At 31.9% G+C, this 17383-nt stretch overlaps 3 protein-coding genes across 6 annotated transcripts in view; 2 read left to right on the forward strand and 1 right to left on the reverse strand.

Annotated features, from left to right (window-relative positions):
• Positions 1-644: 644 nt before the first annotated feature.
• Positions 645-13136, forward strand: msk (importin-7 msk). Of its 2 annotated transcripts, none has more exons than XM_011062154.2 (19): positions 645-885; positions 2947-3028; positions 3117-3267; positions 3706-3864; positions 3947-4103; positions 4432-4622; positions 4729-4902; positions 4988-5133; positions 5221-5372; positions 5509-5628; positions 5748-6074; positions 6424-6610; positions 7191-7414; positions 7483-7575; positions 7657-7883; positions 7999-8204; positions 8390-8662; positions 8786-8929; positions 9039-13136. In XM_011062154.2, exons 1-19 carry the CDS (start codon positions 802-804, stop codon positions 9104-9106), a joined length of 3165 nt encoding a protein of 1054 aa, XP_011060456.1. In that variant the 5' UTR covers positions 645-801; the 3' UTR covers positions 9107-13136. The 2 variants fall into 2 exon arrangements, with proteins under 2 accessions (XP_011060456.1, XP_011060455.1); XM_011062153.2 differs by having other exon boundaries at positions 646-885; positions 5209-5372.
• Positions 13137-13226: 90 nt separating this feature from the next.
• On the reverse strand, positions 13227-16231 carry UbcE2M (NEDD8-conjugating enzyme UbcE2M). Its single transcript, XM_011062152.2, has 5 exons — positions 16123-16231; positions 15498-16003; positions 15319-15413; positions 14921-15127; positions 13227-13982 (listed from the first exon to the last, which is right to left on the reverse strand). The coding sequence occupies exons 2-5, from the start codon at positions 15598-15600 to the stop codon at positions 13842-13844; spliced, it is 546 nt and encodes a 181-aa protein (XP_011060454.1). The 5' UTR covers positions 15601-16003; positions 16123-16231; the 3' UTR covers positions 13227-13841.
• Positions 16232-17185: 954 nt separating this feature from the next.
• The window catches only part of S6KL (ribosomal protein S6 kinase like), a 62442-nt gene continuing 62244 nt past the window's right edge, over positions 17186-17383 (forward strand). For 2 of the 3 annotated variants that reach the window (XM_087412172.1, XM_087412173.1), the window contains exon 1: positions 17186-17322. The gene's annotated coding sequence lies outside the window, so the exon portion shown is untranslated. The remainder of the gene's footprint in view (positions 17323-17383) is intronic. The other variant, XM_011062151.2, reaches the window with a different exon arrangement.

A 17383-nucleotide genomic window follows, 5' to 3' on the forward strand; every position in this document is an offset into this window, starting at 1 on the left:
AATATTACATGCGTTCGTTTTTTTGTTATGACACATTTTTCAAGCCTGTTTGATTGGCTGTAGGACAAAGAGGTCCGAGATCCTTTTTGTCTTGCAGCCAATTAACATGCTTGAAATATTCATCGTACGACAAAAAACGCATATAATATTGATCTTAGAATGGCGATTTTGGCCAGATGGGAAGCCCCTAGTCGATTTTTTGCTTTGTGAAAACGACAACGAAAATAGGAAGATGAATGAAAATAAAAAGATATCTTTTTTTTTAAGTTGTCTTTTCAACAAAACTAAATTAGCTAAAATAGAACCAACAACCAGCAACCGTAACCGACAATATGTAATGTGATTATGAACACAGCCCTTGTTGAATGCAGCCATTTGGCTGTACAATTTTCTTGTATAGTTTATCTTTTCTTTTGTAGCTAAAAAATAGCAGACTATGGAGTCGAGAATCAGCAAATCGAATACTCTATAAATATATAAACTAATCATTCTCTGCTAAATGCATTTATGCAGCCATTGGTGGAATCGAGCCTTAAGGCGATATTCATTGCATCGACGACATCAAACACACTATACGGGGATCGCATCTAACGCGAGATGCATGGTTCACGACCGGATGCGATGATTCAAAAGCTGATCCACGCCGCCATGTTGTTGTGTCACGTGACTGTACTGGGCCAGGCCAGGCAAGAGCAAGCAGTGCGAGGTGAATGCGCCGGGTCAAGTCTGGCGCTGGGATATTCGATCTGCAAAAATTCAGGCGTCTAATTAATACAAGACGAGCTGAAGCGGCCCGGAGCGATGGACGCGCGTAAGCTCACCGAGCTGTTGCGGGCGACGATCGATCCCGCGCAGCAAAAGGAGGCAGAGGGGCAGCTTAACCAGGTATGGAAATTCGCGAGCGAATTTAGATGAGAAAACGTGCTTGTGCGATTCTACCCGGCTGAAGGTTAAAGGAGTGAGCGAGAAAGAATGTGCGTGTGCGAGGGGTTGGAGAGAGAGAAAGACAGAAGGAGAGGACGAGCTTCCGAGCATCTTTAGCACATGTGGCCTCGTCTCGTGTCGATCCTCGTCTCCCGATTTTGCATATGTGAACCGTGAAATCGGGAAACGTGGCCTTGCCGAGAGAATAATGCCGGCGTGCTCATCACTGTTCCCGCCGCCACGGGGGAAAGGGGGGGAAGGGGATCTTTTTTTTTTTTGACAGACTTCGTTTCTTCTCGGCGATGAAGCAATCGCAGCAAACTCGGTCCAACGAGAAAGAGGTCGGCGAGACCGCAAAAGGGATACCTTTTGTCCGAGTTTTGAGATGAATGTTAGCTGGACTTTTGGATCCACGCTCGCGCTCGTTAACCTCTCCTTGCGCGTGCGAGGAGATATTTTCGGAGCATCTGCATTCTTTGACCCTCGAGGTGATACATAATTCTTGAGATCATAGCTATTCTCAATCAGCTATGTCTTTCACGTTGCGTGTTAACGCGCCGTATTGTTCAACGAAATTATCCCAACATGACCTGTAATTTTGCAATCTGTATTATATATTGCTAATGTGTTTTATTTTTATATACTTTAAATATATATGTTATGTATATGCTATCTATTGTTCATGTATTCTAAATGCTTCTAAATGCTCTATAAATTATGAGCTTGTAGAATTACGGTAACATCATAGTAATGATAATGATAATGATGATGTTCCTATGAGCAATAAAGCTTGCGGCACGCGATGCTTGTTTTCTTGCTGGATTACTAGCTGGATTAGAATCTTGTCATCGTATTGGCTGCAATGCTGGTATTGTCAATACTATAGCCAATACGATGGCTAGATTCTAATCCAGCTAGCAATCCAACAAGAAAACAAGCATTAGTATGCTGCAGGCTTAAGTTGATACATTAGATTTTTTTGCTGCACTGAACTATACTAGAACTTTTCTTTTCACTCTTTTGGCAAATATTAAAATGTATTTATCTCACTATAAGTTTTTTTTTATTATTGCACTGCAGTATGTTAGAACTTTCCATCTCATTTTTGCCAAATATCAAATACAAAGAGGATACACTAATTCAATTATAAAAATTAAACCTCTGTTCTTTGTTGCTGCACTGATGCTTATTTCCACCAATCTAGATTAATCTTGGTTCAACTTACTCTTTGTCTTTTTCTAGTTCTAAAGCCCAGTTCCACAACTTATAGTTAAGTTTTAACCGAGGTTCAATTTATTCATTGTCTCTTTCCAATTCTTAAATTGGAAAGAGATAAGAAACAAGTTGAACTTCAGTTGAGAGTTAATCATGAGGTGTGGAACTGGACCTAAAGATTAAAAAAAGACAAAGAGTAAGTTGAACTGAGATTACAGTTAATCTACATTGGTGGAAATGGGCATGAATTGTACTAAATCTAGCTAAATAATTAGGTTTGTTTTTTTTTCGTGACTGGACTAAAGTACATTTTTGGAACTTAAAGTGAGACAGGTATATATTTGATATTTGGCAAAAGAAAGAAAGATAGTTCCAATACAGTCTAGCAGGAACAGAAAACGGATTTTTTGTTTCTTGCTGTACCATTTATCTTGCTTCCTTTTCTCTTATGTTAGAAAATAAAAAAGAAAAGACAAACCATGCATAAAGTTTAATTAAAAAGAACAGGTTTTTATTAAGTATATAGAATATACTAATCCAGTTATAAAAAAACAAATCTGTTCTGTACTGGACTACTTTAAAACTTTCTAGTTTTCGCCAAACTTTAAATATATATCTATTTTATTTTAAGTATAACAAATGTGCAGTAGTTCAGCTGCAGAGAATTATGTGTTAGTTTATGCTATCTCTTATTTACGCATTTTGTATACAAGTTATCATGAGCTTCTAGAATTGTAGCATCAAAGCAATAATGCGACAATGTTACTATAAGCAATAAATTTGTGTGTGTGTATTTAAATTTTTCAGATTCACAAAATTATTGGTTTTGCACCGACGCTATTGCAGTTAGTAATGTCAAATGAAGTCGATATGCCTGTCAGACAAGCTGGTAAATATTTCTTTGTGATCCCCTTATATTATGTAATACTGAAAATAAATAATAAATTACGAGGCTTAATATTCCATTATTTTTGTAGGTGTAATTTATCTAAAAAATTTAATTACTTCACATTGGGCTGATAAGGAAGTTGAAAGTGGGCCCATAGAATTTAGTATTCACGAGCAAGATCGTGCAATGATACGCGATGCCATAGTAGATGCCGTGGTACACGCCCCGGACTTAATTAGGCAAGTTAATGCGATTTATATTATTAATTATTTAAAAAAAACGAATTCTTACTTTAAAAGCAACAACATGAAATTATTTAAAAAAAGAAAAAAGAAAAAATTATTTTTTACTTATAGAAAATTCTCTTATCAAATAATATATCCGCAAAAAGAATATTTTTCTTAACATGATCAAATATCATTTTTGTTTTACAGTCCTTAAAAAAAAATAATTCTTTTTGAGTGGTGATGTTTGTTTAAACAATAAATCTTTTTGTGACAATTTTGATGATTTTTAAAATGAAGTTAAATTGTGCTTTTGACAAAGTAATGTTTATTTAATTCATAGTAAATATTAAAAAAAAAATTACGTTTTTGAATTGTGTCACTTTTGAAGTAAAGGAATGATATAAATGTACACATTAAAATTGTCATAACATATCTGTATTGTATGTTTAGAATTCAATTAGCAGTTTGCATCAGTAATATAGTTAAATACGACTTCCCTGGAAGATGGACACAAATAGTGGACAAAATTACGATATACCTTCAAAATCCCGATGCTGCATGCTGGCCTGGTGTTCTTCTCGCGCTGCAACAGCTTGTTAAAAATTTCGAGTATGTTTTATTGTACGCCTTTGATATTCCATTATGTAGGAAACAGTTTTATAATACTTCGATATTTTTATCCTGAAACTAGGTATAAGAAAGCAGAAGATAGGGGACCATTAAATGAAGCAATGAATTTGTTACTCCCTATGATCTATCAATTGATATTACGCTTATTGCCAGATTCATCTGAACAGTCCGTTCTACTTCAGAAACAGATATTAAAAATTTTCTTTGCACTTACACAGGTATGCAAAGATTTAGAGGTATATTGTAGCAAATTCGGTCATTTGCATTAGATTAATGTTACTAAAAGTTGCTATACATAAAATTAGCAAAATTAAATTGAATATTTTGATTGATTCAATGTCCAATAATGATAATTGTCACATTATTTAATGGAATATACATATATTATTTAATTGTCAAAGTTGATTATATTGTCACTGCATTTAGATATTTTATACAAAACAGTCTTTAATGTGTATTGATTCAGTGTGAATGATCGAATTCACCAATAGATCTTGAAAGAGTAAGTGAGAAAAGTATCTTGAAACCTAATGATTATTCCTGCAGTACACACTTCCCCTTGATCTTATTTCGAGAGAAGTATTTTCACAATGGATGGATGTGATAAGACAAATAGCTGATAGGCCTGTACCGCCAGAGACTAATAATCCAGATCTTGATGATGACGAACGTGTGGAACTACCTTGGTGGAAATGTAAAAAGTGGGCGTTACATATTTTACATAGAGTGTTCGAAAGGTAATTAAAATCATTAATGATGATCGAAAGATGACAAAAATAACGAAGTTGAAAATAACGAAAGTGAAAAGATATTTACATTCTTTGATATTGCACTTAATTATAGATACGGTAGCCCAGGAAATGTAACCAAAGAGTATAAAGAATTCTCCGAATGGTACTTGCAAACTTTCAGTGCCGGTATTCTCGAAGTTCTTTTAAAAATCTTGGATCAATATCGTAGGAAAATTTATATCTCTCCTAGAGTAATCCAGCAATCAATCAATTATATCAATCAGGGGTAAGGATTTATTTAACAAATGAAGGTTTTTTTTTATTGAAGTTAGCAAAGTTTAATAAATGTGATAATCTTTTCGAAATTCTAGTGTGAGCCATGCATTTTCTTGGAAATTTTTGAAACCTCACATGTTCGAGATTATACGTGATGTTTTATTCCCCATTCTCTCATATTCTGCCGCAGATGAGGAATTGTGGAATACTGATCCATACGAATACATTAGAGTAAAATTCGGTAAAGTTGAATTAATTAAAACGCATTAATCTGGAATATATAGAGAGAGAGCTTGAAATATCAATGTATTTTCAGATATTTTTGAAGATTTTGTATCACCGGTTACGGCAGCACAAACCTTATTGCATTCGGCGTGTAGAAAACGAAAAGATATGCTACAAAAAACGATGCAGTTCTGTTTGGAGGTGTTAACTAGTCCAAATGCAGACCCAAGACAAAAAGATGGTGCATTACATATGGTGCGTTTATCAGTCAGAAATGTGTTCGATATTTTAATTTTTTTCACGTGGCTATATTACATTATTTTTTATTATTTTTGCACATTTTTGTTTAGTAGTATTGTTAACGTAACATGTAAAATTATGTTTTATTTAGATTGGAAGTTTAGCTGATGTCTTATTGAAGAAGAAAGTTTACAAGGAACAAATGGACAAAATGCTACTGCAATACGTATTTCCCGAATTCAACAGTCCTCATGGACATATGCGTGCGAGAGTAAATAAGACAATAATTAGAAACATTATTACATATATATACATAAAAAATATATTATATAATAATGATAAAATGAAAAAAATATTCAATATAGTGACAATTGTTAATTCTGCTTTTAGGCCTGCTGGGTGATGCATTATTTTTCAGAAATTAAGTTTAAAACGGAACAAATTTTAGTTGATGCAGTCGGGTTAATTACAAATGCCCTCTTGAGAGATCAAGATTTGCCTGTTAAAGTCGAAGCAGCCATAGCACTTCAGATGATGCTTTCGTCACAACAAAAAGCTAAAAAATACATCGAACCATTAATTAAACAAATAACACTTGAATTGTTGACTATTATAAGGCAAACTGAAAATGATGATCTGACGAGTGTTATGCAGAAGATCGTCTGCACATATACTGTACAATTAATTCCAATTGCTGTAGAAGTGTGCCAGCATTTGGTAAGAAATTTGATAGCATTTTGCAAGAAAAATTGTATGATTAACGTAATTATATAATATTAGGTGTTGGAATTAATTCGTAGCGTTTTTAATGAAAGAATGTTATTTATTTCACATGAGCATTAAAAAATACATTAATGAAGGTACTTCCCATCACTTGTAAAACGCTACGAATTAATTCCAACACCTAATAGAAACGAAGAAAATTATACTAAAAGTTTTTACGTCATAATTTGCGCCTCTAATCGCGTTATTATTAGCCTTGATTTTCTTTGTGTTAAAATTTAAGAATACGTATAATTACATTTTTTTTATATGATAGAACATATGGTATATATTCTTTGTTCAGGCTGCTACATTTAGCCAAGTGCTTGAAACAGATGAAGGTAGCGATGAGAAGGCGATAACAGCAATGGGCCTGTTGAACACAATAGAAACGCTGTTAACGGTAATGGAGGAACATCCCCAAATCTTGTTGCAACTCGAACCGATCGTCCTCCAAGTAGTCGTTTACATTTTCGGACATAACGTAATGGGTATGTTCTTCTCACATTCAAATTTTTATTCTCCATTTTGGAAGAAGAATTCTTGATTAGTTGGATTTAATAGATTCCGTATGGATTTATATTTCAGTAATTATGTTTTTCTGTCGCTTAACATTACGCATTTCTACAATGTTCTTAATTATTTTTTTTGTAGATAGCTATTAGTGAAATCCCAATAAGCTCAAGAATATTCTGTCTTCTATTTATTTAGATATTTTATCTTTTTCAATTACAAATTTACATCAAGTAATTTTGGAGTTTTGTTTTTGAAATAAATTATTTTTATCGGAAGAATATTTTCTAGTCATATATATATATATATATATATATATATATATATATATATATATACATATACATGAGATAATAAAGTTGGAAATTGAATCCGAGATTTTTTTTTAAATTAAATTAATGTTATTTGTATTTTACCATTAAATCATTTAGCACAAACTTTATTTACAACGTTTACTTGCATATATGTACTTATATATTTTCTTATAACATATACCTCTGATATTATTTTATCATGATATTAAGCATTCTAAAAAAATTGCTTTCTTTTCTTAATCAGAATTTTATGAAGAAGCCTTATCGTTAGTTTTCGATCTAACGGGTAAAGGTATATCTGAAGATATGTGGAAAGTTTTAGAACTCATGTATCAACTCTTCCAAAAAGATGGTTTTGATTATTTCACTGATATGATGCCTGCGTTACATAATTACATCACTGTCGATACTCAGGCGTTTTTATCGAATGAAAATCATGTTCTTGCTATGTTCAACATGTGTAAAACTGTAAGTAACAGAATATTCTCTTTATATACAATTTAATATTATTAGTTTCTAAATGTTCTATATTAAAGGTTTTGACTGGTGATGGTGGTGAAGATCCAGAGTGTCATGCTGCTAAGTTATTAGAAGTTATAATTTTGCAATGTAAAGGACGTATAGATCAGGTAACGTAATATCCATAAGAATTATATGCAAATGTATTATCATCTACGAAGTGCAATACGAATAAAACGATTCAATTTTAGTGTATACCGTCGCTTGTACAATTAGTCCTCGAACGCCTAATGCGCGAAGTTAAAACTTCGGAGTTGCGAACGATGTGTCTTCAAGTAGTCATTGCTGCTTTATATTACAATCCCGCGCTTTGTCTGGAAACGATGGACAGATTACAAGGAAATTTTGATCAATCGACAGAGCCGCTCGCTTCGCGTTTTATAAAACAGTGGATCAATGATACTGATTGTTTTTTAGGGTATGGGTTTTTTTATCATATAAAAATATTCTAATATGAAATTAATAAAATACAAATATTTAAGATATTAATTTTTTTTGTAATAACGAATTACAATGATTGATCTTCTCTATAGCTTGCATGACCGTAAATTGTGCGTTCTTGGACTGTGTACGTTAATCAGCATGGGTCCTGCGAGACCACCTGCCGTTAACGAATGTGCAACGCAAATTATTCCATCCTTAATCTTGCTATTCGAAGGTTTGAAAAGAGCATATGCCGCTAAAGTCACAGACGGAGACGATGATGACGAGAATGAGGAAGAAAGTGATATTGACGAAGGTGAATATTTTGTATAGAGAGTGTCCCAGATTCTTTATTACAAATTTTAGTAATATGTTCTATGAGTAGAAATAAGAGAAAAATGTTATATGAAGATTCAAAATGTTTTATTTAAAAGTTATAGCAAAAATAAGAAATATAGAATACATGATAAAATATATAAGCTAATTAAATTTGATTTTTAGATGTTTTATCATCAGACGAAGACGATATAGATAATGCTAATCAAGAATATCTCGAGAAATTACAGGATAAGATAACACGAACGTCTGCTCAACATGGCTTTAACGTTAACGCGACTATACAAGATGGTCACGGTGATCACAGATCAGACGACGATGATGACGATTCAGAGTATGACGGTAACGAAGAGACTGCTCTTGAAAGCTATACTACTCCTTTAGATTCAGAGGATTCCAATCAAGATGAATATATCGTTTTCAAGGAAGTTATACAAAGTAAATACTTAAAAAATAATATTTGATATATATATATATATATATATAATATAAATAACTGATTTTAAGATACGTATTAAAATATATTAAAATACATATTGTGTATTTATTATTTTTAACTAGATATTGAAAGAACCGACATGGCCTGGTATAGAGCCTTAACAAGTCTTCTTAGTCCTGAACAAGAGAAAGCTTTACAAGAAATTATTCTTTTGGCGGATCAACGCAAAGCAGCTTTAGAAAGTAAAAGGATCGAGCAGAGCGGAGGTAAATTTGTACTGCCTTTAATAGAAAATTTGCATTGATATATGAGTTAATGTGCGTATTCTTTTATTCTGTATATTAATTCATTAATCTATAATTTAAAATTTTTTAGGATACGTCTTTCACTTACAGACTGTGCCCACTTCGTTTAACTTCGGTGGAACACCTTTAAGTCGATAAAGACTTATAATCATTTCAATTTTAGGTTAACTAAGTAAGTAAACAAATTATACTGAATCTGAATTGGACATTTGTAGCACATGAACATTATATAACTATTTCGAAAATATTACGCATTTCCTATTTACTATTTTTGTGTAAATTAATTGTACATTACTAAGGCAATCTAACAAAGATAAGACTAAAATTTTATCTTCGTGAGATCATCAGTTTTGTGCATACTGTTTTATGAGACAGCAGATTTGCTACTTAGTTATCATGTGAAAATGTATATTACACATCTCTTTTACTCATTACTTTATTATAAATAACAATTCGATATTTTTTTATTCAAATAAAATGTTACTCCTCATCTAGCAAGTTATAACATGTTTTCTTGACAATTTAAAATTATTTTAAATTATACTACTGAAATATTTTAACTCTAAAGTACTTTTGATTAAGAAAATTCTAACATAGCTTGCTGGATATGTATCTCATCCCACATACACATACACACGCACATACACATACACACGCAAACACACACGCACACACACACGCAACACACGCACACACACACACGCAACACACACACATACACATACACATAAAATGTATATTTACTCTCAATTATTTGCCTAAATATGAAATTGTGATTTTAATAAAAAAATCGCTTAGTTTATAAAATATATGTTACACAAATTGTGTTAAATTGTTGGTACAAATATATCAAAAGAAATTCGAGTATGTGTATAAACTATGTTATTTGATATTAACAATTAATTCAGTAAAATATGCTGTACATTCTCCAGATCTATTTGCTAATAGCTGTTCTATTGAAAAGGAAAAAACTTATCAAAGCTACTAGACATAACTTGCAAAACTTGCTTATCACAAAAATCTTTATATAAGAGTAATTTAGATTTTTAAATAAACATTGTTTTTTTTCAAGTTTTCGTTTAAATATATATTATATTACATATGGCCAAACATTTTTCTGCAGTTACCAATCACTTTACATAAATCCCAGCACAGCTTGCTTTATTTTGAAAAAGATAAGTTCTACCATATTTTATGCTGTCCAAACTGTATCCTGAAGGATAGAGCACGAATGATTTAAGAAAGCACTTTGAATAGCTTCTGTAACGAAGTCTACAATCTTATGTTTTGATTTTTTTATAATATAATATGAATTAATATTGTATTATAAAAGATGAATGCTTTTTGTAATATAATATGGATTAATATCTATATTGTATTATAAAAGACATTAACAAAAACAACAAATCTGAGCAAAGCTCTTTCTTTCATGAGGTATTGCAATTACATAGGATGAACTTGAAGCAGAAATAAATTATAAATATCAGAGCCCAAAATGATAAAGGCGTACAAAGAAGAGGTGTTCTGTGCTGTGGTTAGTGAAATGATATTACTGCACAAGAGAGCTTTTTATATCGAAATGCAAAAGGACGTATGTGTCAATTACGTGTCGCTTCAAAGTATAAATTGTGATCTTGTATTTAAGTCCAAGTTTGTACTAAAATGTTATTTGATAGTGAAACTAGGTTGTCAACATTTTGTTGATAAGTACATGTGCTTCTTTATGATATATACTCGACCAAACTTTTTATTCTGTTTATCAAATATGAGACTTATCTATTTTTCATATAAAGCTGCAAGAAATTGCTGTGCAATAATTTTAATCATTGATATTTACTCTAAATTCAATTTTTCTAATAAAGATTTTCTATACAGGGTGCATGCAAAAATATAGCGGATAGCGCAGAAGAAATGATATACATAATAGATTTTGTTAACTATTAATTTATTTGTAAATCAAAAACATATGGAATTGTCTATATTTAAAAACTTAGAACTTCAACTTCAATTTTATAAAGAATTCGATATATAATATTTCATGAAAATCACCATCATTATTAGAAATGCGAAAAAATAAGATTCATGACTTTTTAATATCTGAAGTATATATTAAGAAACACAGAAAAAGCCGTATGGTTGCCACAATCGAAAATAATGATATTTTTGTCCATGAATACAATTTGATTAGAAGAATTACATTAACAGCTTATAGTTTGCAAATTGTATTGATGGACAAAAAATATTATTTTCGGTTAAGATAACCACATAACGTTTTTTTGAAATTTTCTTTGTGCTGATTATACTTCTGAAAGAATAGTCCTATCGCAGCGAAGGAAACTCAGTTGCAAAATAAACATTCTGCTGTGACATGATAAAAATAAATAATTATACAATATTAAAACAATATCAATAACATAAGTCAAGGCTGTAGAAATGTGTGTGTATTATTACTCAACATTTTTAATGTATCTGTTATATATAATGTATATGTCTCGAAATTCAAAAAGCCAGGGACTTTACATGTAATAAGACAATTAAAATAGTTTCAGATATTTGAAAGTTAACATAGTTGTAATCAGTACATTACAATACTCCAATTTGATAAAATGAGACATTATGGAAGAAAAGTTTTTGGTATACATGATAATCTTTTTCTAACATAGTAACATAAATAAATTATGTATTTCTTATATTCGCCAATTTTATTTTGCAGTACCCTGCTTTTATATTGGCTCATTTGAAATTATGACTATTGATTTCTTGCAGTGTTTATCGGAGATATATGTGTAGCATAAAAAGCGATTTTTAATATCGTATTCATAAACAGTACGATGCAATCAAATAAAGATACTATCTTCGTATTGTGATTCGAACTCGCGACTCATTTAGTACAGTTAAAATCTTTGCATGTAATGAAAGAGAAAGTTAATATTGATTGTCAGTTTTTCAAACAAAAACATTTAAAAAAAGTGCCTTGAGACATTAACGTGCAGACGGGACCTAAATTAAAGAATACAGCAGAATAAGCTGTAGGTCGGAATGAGGCCAGGACACTTCTCTAGTTCATAAGTTCTAGAAGTATTGTATTAAAGAATAATAAATTAAAGTAACTGATAGAGAGAAGAGACGAAAAAGCTGTTCCTTTGCTCTTTATAGGATACGAGTCGTAATTTCTTTGTAATGAATATTTACTACACGCATATTCTCTCCGTAGTTTTTATATAATGAATAAAATAAATTATAAATAATGGTAGTGGCGGCGAGTCTTACGATAAAACATCACACATATACGCTTAAGTCTTGATATTGTATAAACTAATAAGAGGTAAGATAACTATAACTGGTGCTTTAATATACGAATGAAGTTTATAGAAACTTCATTATTAAACTGAAAATGTAGTCTCTATTGTATCTGTCATTTATTTATTTATCCAAGACCTTTATTTCTGGAGTTTACAGTATGTTTATAGATTAGCATTTAACTCTTTCTTACATCTGTCTAATTAAATATATTTAATAAACAACAAAATATACGCAATCATATAGTAGTTTGGAATTCACACACACAATCGTAGATTATTTTTTAAATAAGATCAGAATTCAGAAAAATAGTAATATTAAATTTTATTACATAATTTCAACGTGTATAATTAAAATGTAAAGGACAAAAAATTTTTTTTCACACTTGTATAGATACACTATCATTATTTTTCATTTCTATTTTCACTAGTGATTATACAAATTTACTATTATGAATTCCAAAATGCCTACAGATTGAAGAGATATATATGGTATTATCTAAATATTCCGATTTATATATCAATATAAGAGCAAATAGCAGAAAGTATCGGTGGCACATTTTAACACACTTCGTTATATAAGTATTTCTGTGATTTTTGCATGTATCAATTTTTCTAAACTACATTGAGATATGCTCAATTATTTTGTATAGACTCTGTACAAGCGTGACGTTGAAAATATACTTTCCAATATTTCTAGTAATTGTGAAGTATATAATAAATTAAATTTTAGTAGCATAACAAATCTCACGATTGTATTGTAATCTCGTAATTATTAATGACTGCTGTAAGGTTTGTACTTGTACATAAAGCAAACCAATTTCTTCGCTTAGTGTAAAATAAATTTTAACTTTTCTCACAAAAAAGAAGACATCGAATCGTTATTTTTACATATATCAGAAAGAGAGCTGTTCTGTCGGGTGTAAAAATTTGCTGTTTGCGAAAATCTAAACGAAACATTTGCAGTTTTGTAACAGCCTTATATTCCATTCTCAGTCAAAATACATAAGTTACTTGTACATATATTTAAATGAAAAGCAGATTTTGATAGATGCTACGGTGAATTATTATGAAAATGGGTTGCGCCCCTTAGAAAATAAATATTTTATAAATTAAGGTATCTATAAAAATCGCAAAACAAGTTTAAAAATTCAGGATCCAAAAATTTTCCAATTTCGGGTCCAGAATCGTAAATGTATGGAACACAATTAAATCACATCGTAACATCTATTATCTCTCTGCCAAATGTCAAACTATAATTCTACGAGCCCCTCAACACTGCACTTCAAATTCACTAAAATAATGCCATGGCCAATAAACATTCTTGGTAATTCATCGAAAACAATGAACGATGCATTCAAATCGCCCGAGTTTTTTATGCTAAGAAAAAAATACGTCTCCAATTAAATGTATATAGGCCTGGCAAGACACAAAGAAAGTAAATATGTTAATGTTATCACGCAAGTGATAATGAGGACACCATGCGGTCCTACATTAATTCCGTAGTTTAGGATCTCTTCACCTACAGTGAGTCCTTGGAGAAGCGTGTACAGTATTGACGGTGAGGCACTGTATCACTTGAGACACCGATCAAAATAATAGGATCCTACATAACCACCTCTCATCGCTTTCGTTACATTTTGTTCGAAAGCCCTTCTGTTGTTTTGTAGAACTTCAGCTGCATCCTTATTTAACGGATCTTCAGGATTTGGTTCCTGCCAAAACATTTATTCCTCTTAGTTCAAATAAAAAACAAATTGAATTCTATATACTAAATGTTGGTAATAATAAGAATTTTCTCAGATTCTTTGAGAGAAGTTTTTGTATATACATATATATAGTAACTGCTAAGTTTCCAATTAACATTAACTTTACAATAATTTTCGGGTCCTGTTTGTAGTTTATATTATAAATAAAAATTCTTCTGAACACAAACAAGCAAAGAAGGTTATTTGTCAAAGCAGGTGCCTAATAATATTTCTGTGTGAATTTTATAATTTTAGTTCAAGCAATTAAAATTCTTGTTATAATCAATCAATTTATAAGCGTACAATATTTTAAATATTTTAAATACTAAAATATATTAGGTATTTATGTACTAGATATTTATTTGTAAAGACTTCTGAGTAATATAATACAATAAAATTATTATTGGTCAGAATTTTTGGCAGCCACTGTAGATGTGTATATTTACAAGTACAGGTATTCATAGCTCGTTCTTATCTTAACATGTTCTTATCTCAACCATCTCTTAATATCTTAAGACATTAATATGTTGTAATTGGTTAATGATATCTTAAGACTGCATTTAAGTTGGTCTTAAATGTAAGAACTAACTATAAATACTGTTATTAGAATTTCATGCGACGTAATATTATAATACAGTTAAAAAATATTAGATACATTTTTTTCATCTGGAATTTATCTACATTGTTACTTATTGGTTACTGGCACCATACATAAGTTTAAAGGGTTTTTAAAACAAAGGATAATTCATAGCAAATTTTATAAATCCATTTTTGAGCTAAACTTTAAATAATAGTTAATAAGGTGCCTAATATTTCTTGTCTAAGCTATATATTATAATAATACAGTTTTTATTTGCTAAACACAAACTGAAAATGATATCAGAAATGATAACAAGTAAACATACTAGAAAGAGATATTGGAGACCATAAACGATGGAATTGATTGTGAGTACGGGTTTCCAGTCCTCTCGCAAAATATTGAGGCACACATTACCATCTAAATCAATATTAGGATGATAAACTTGAGTCTCGCACTTCACCTTGGGTGGCTCGTGCGGATAATTGGGCCCGACTTTGAAACTAAATATGAACCTACCACCTTTGTAAAATCCCTGAAACAATTAAAAAAAATTTCAGATTATTAAGATATAAGAAAATAATGTTAATGTTAAAAGGAGTCACTGTGTCAATCATCTAAACTAAACACCAAAAATAATCTCGATTTCTGGCAAGACGGCGAAAGTGATATTGATCTGATTGACTGTAAGAACTATAAGGTGCTCTGGAATAAACGTTTACTTACTTCATCTGGACAGATGATTAATTTAAAGCTCAGCAAATCGTCGGGATCTGGGAATTCCGTGCCGCACGTTTTCGGGAGATTCAGTTCGTTTATATCTAGAAAAAAAGAAGCACTATAGGTAAGAGAGAAAATGAACGTGCAGAAAGCGTACAACGTGGCTCAATGGCATTGCTTCGAACCTTTCGTAATCCTCAGCTGTGCCGCGGACGCCTTCTTCTGGGTACCAGCTTTGGGTGACTCGCCATCTTTTTTCGCTTGTTTCAACGAGAATAATTTGATCATAGTTAGATCGCGCGCTCGACGCCGACGCGGGCTGACATGCAAGTGACTCGGGCACAGGCCGCGGTCACGCGGACGGCATACAAAAATCAAACCCTAGAGAACCGATGATCTTTTTGACACCACAGGATCAATCGCACGGTTGGTCCCCAACTACACTCGCACGCAACCACGCACTACAGGCGGCGCAGCGGCTAATGTCACGTGAACAGACGGTCATGGGCGCGCTGATACCACGGCGTTATGGATGACTATGGAATATAGAGAATAGGAGGCCGAACTAGGCTTTGAAAGTATGGTCAAAATCAGGTTTCTGAATTGGTATTGGTGGTGCTCGATAGGCGGCGTTCGAATCGCAAAACTCCTCTCATATACGCTTACGCACACACAACCGAACACACATAACCTAAAAATAGACATTATTCTTTGACATCATGCTCTGACAGTAATAAGAAGACAGTAAATTGTCATTAAATTACTGTATAAAGAATAGAGCATTCTTCATGTAAAATTGGTATGACCTACCATGTAAATTGCGAAAACGGTATCGCGGAACGAAAGCGACATCTCGATCGAACTAATTCAGATGACCACTCTGAACGATTCACGCTTTTTGACGGCCTCGTTCATGTAAGTTCGACCTCCTATTCTCTATACTCCATGTGAATGACAATTCTTCTTTGTCACGCGTCGATAATTTTTTTTTAACGAGAATTCCTATAACCGACGAGATCGGTAATATCAACGTAACCTTGTTACCGATAGAATCGCTCTCGACTAAGGGGTTTGAATCTTTTCCGTAAGATGACAATACTGGCGTTGTCATCTGCGGCTACTGTTGTCACCTTAGTAGTCATTCTAACAAATCTGATAGAGGCTGTGTTCTAAAATTATCGCCAGCATTGGAAAATGCTACAGTTTACGTTACTTCAGGTGACCTGAATCTTTGATTAGAGGGACACTAACAGGAGAGACTATGGATGTTTTTTATTTGATGACACAAGAGAATCGACATTAGCGTTGTTCTTTCCTTCTTGATATTCAGAGAGTAACAAAGATAGAATGACACTTGTCGATTTGTATCATCAAATGGAAAGCATCTAATCAAATATTGCTACAATTTTATAGCTGAATATATCGGACTAAAAAATGTACTAAATTGTATTAACTTAAAAAAAAAATTTAGTACAATTGTAAAAAAATTTAAACACATTTAAATTAAATTTCCTCTTTAAAGAAATGTTACGAATTATATTAACAAAAATTTTTAAGATAAAAAAAGCTTACAGATAAACTTGCAGTGCAATATAAAAATGTTACTATTTAAATATAAGTCAAATTGTTTTACTGCTCTGTAATTTTATTCTGCAATTTCGGATTCTATAATTAACGTTCATTGCGCAGGTCCGCGGACGGTGTTTTCGCGCTTTTACGATTCTGTGTTTCAAATTCATCGACGTTTAATTCAACTTCTTCGTCCGTAGAAATATATTTGAATTCTGACATTCACGTAAATTCAAATTGCATTCATTTAGCTGTGAAATATAGCTATTTATAGAATGTCTTAAAGACATTACGAGTGTCTCTATATATGCGTAAGGTTTAAATTTGAAAGCGTTTCTACCTTCACGTGATTCGCCGACTTTGGGAGGAACTTGTACTGCGCATGTTCGCCGCACGATCTTTCGTTGTAAATAAAATTCTGCATCTTTAACGATTCACTGGGTAATTTGTTAACTAGTTGCTACTAGCGTAATTTGCACCGCATGCTACGTTGCTGTGTCCG

Source organism: Acromyrmex echinatior, chromosome 12 (genome assembly GCF_024713525.1).
Source record: "Acromyrmex echinatior isolate Ae372 chromosome 12, ASM2471352v2, whole genome shotgun sequence".
Lineage (NCBI taxonomy): Eukaryota > Metazoa > Arthropoda > Insecta > Hymenoptera > Formicidae > Acromyrmex > Acromyrmex echinatior.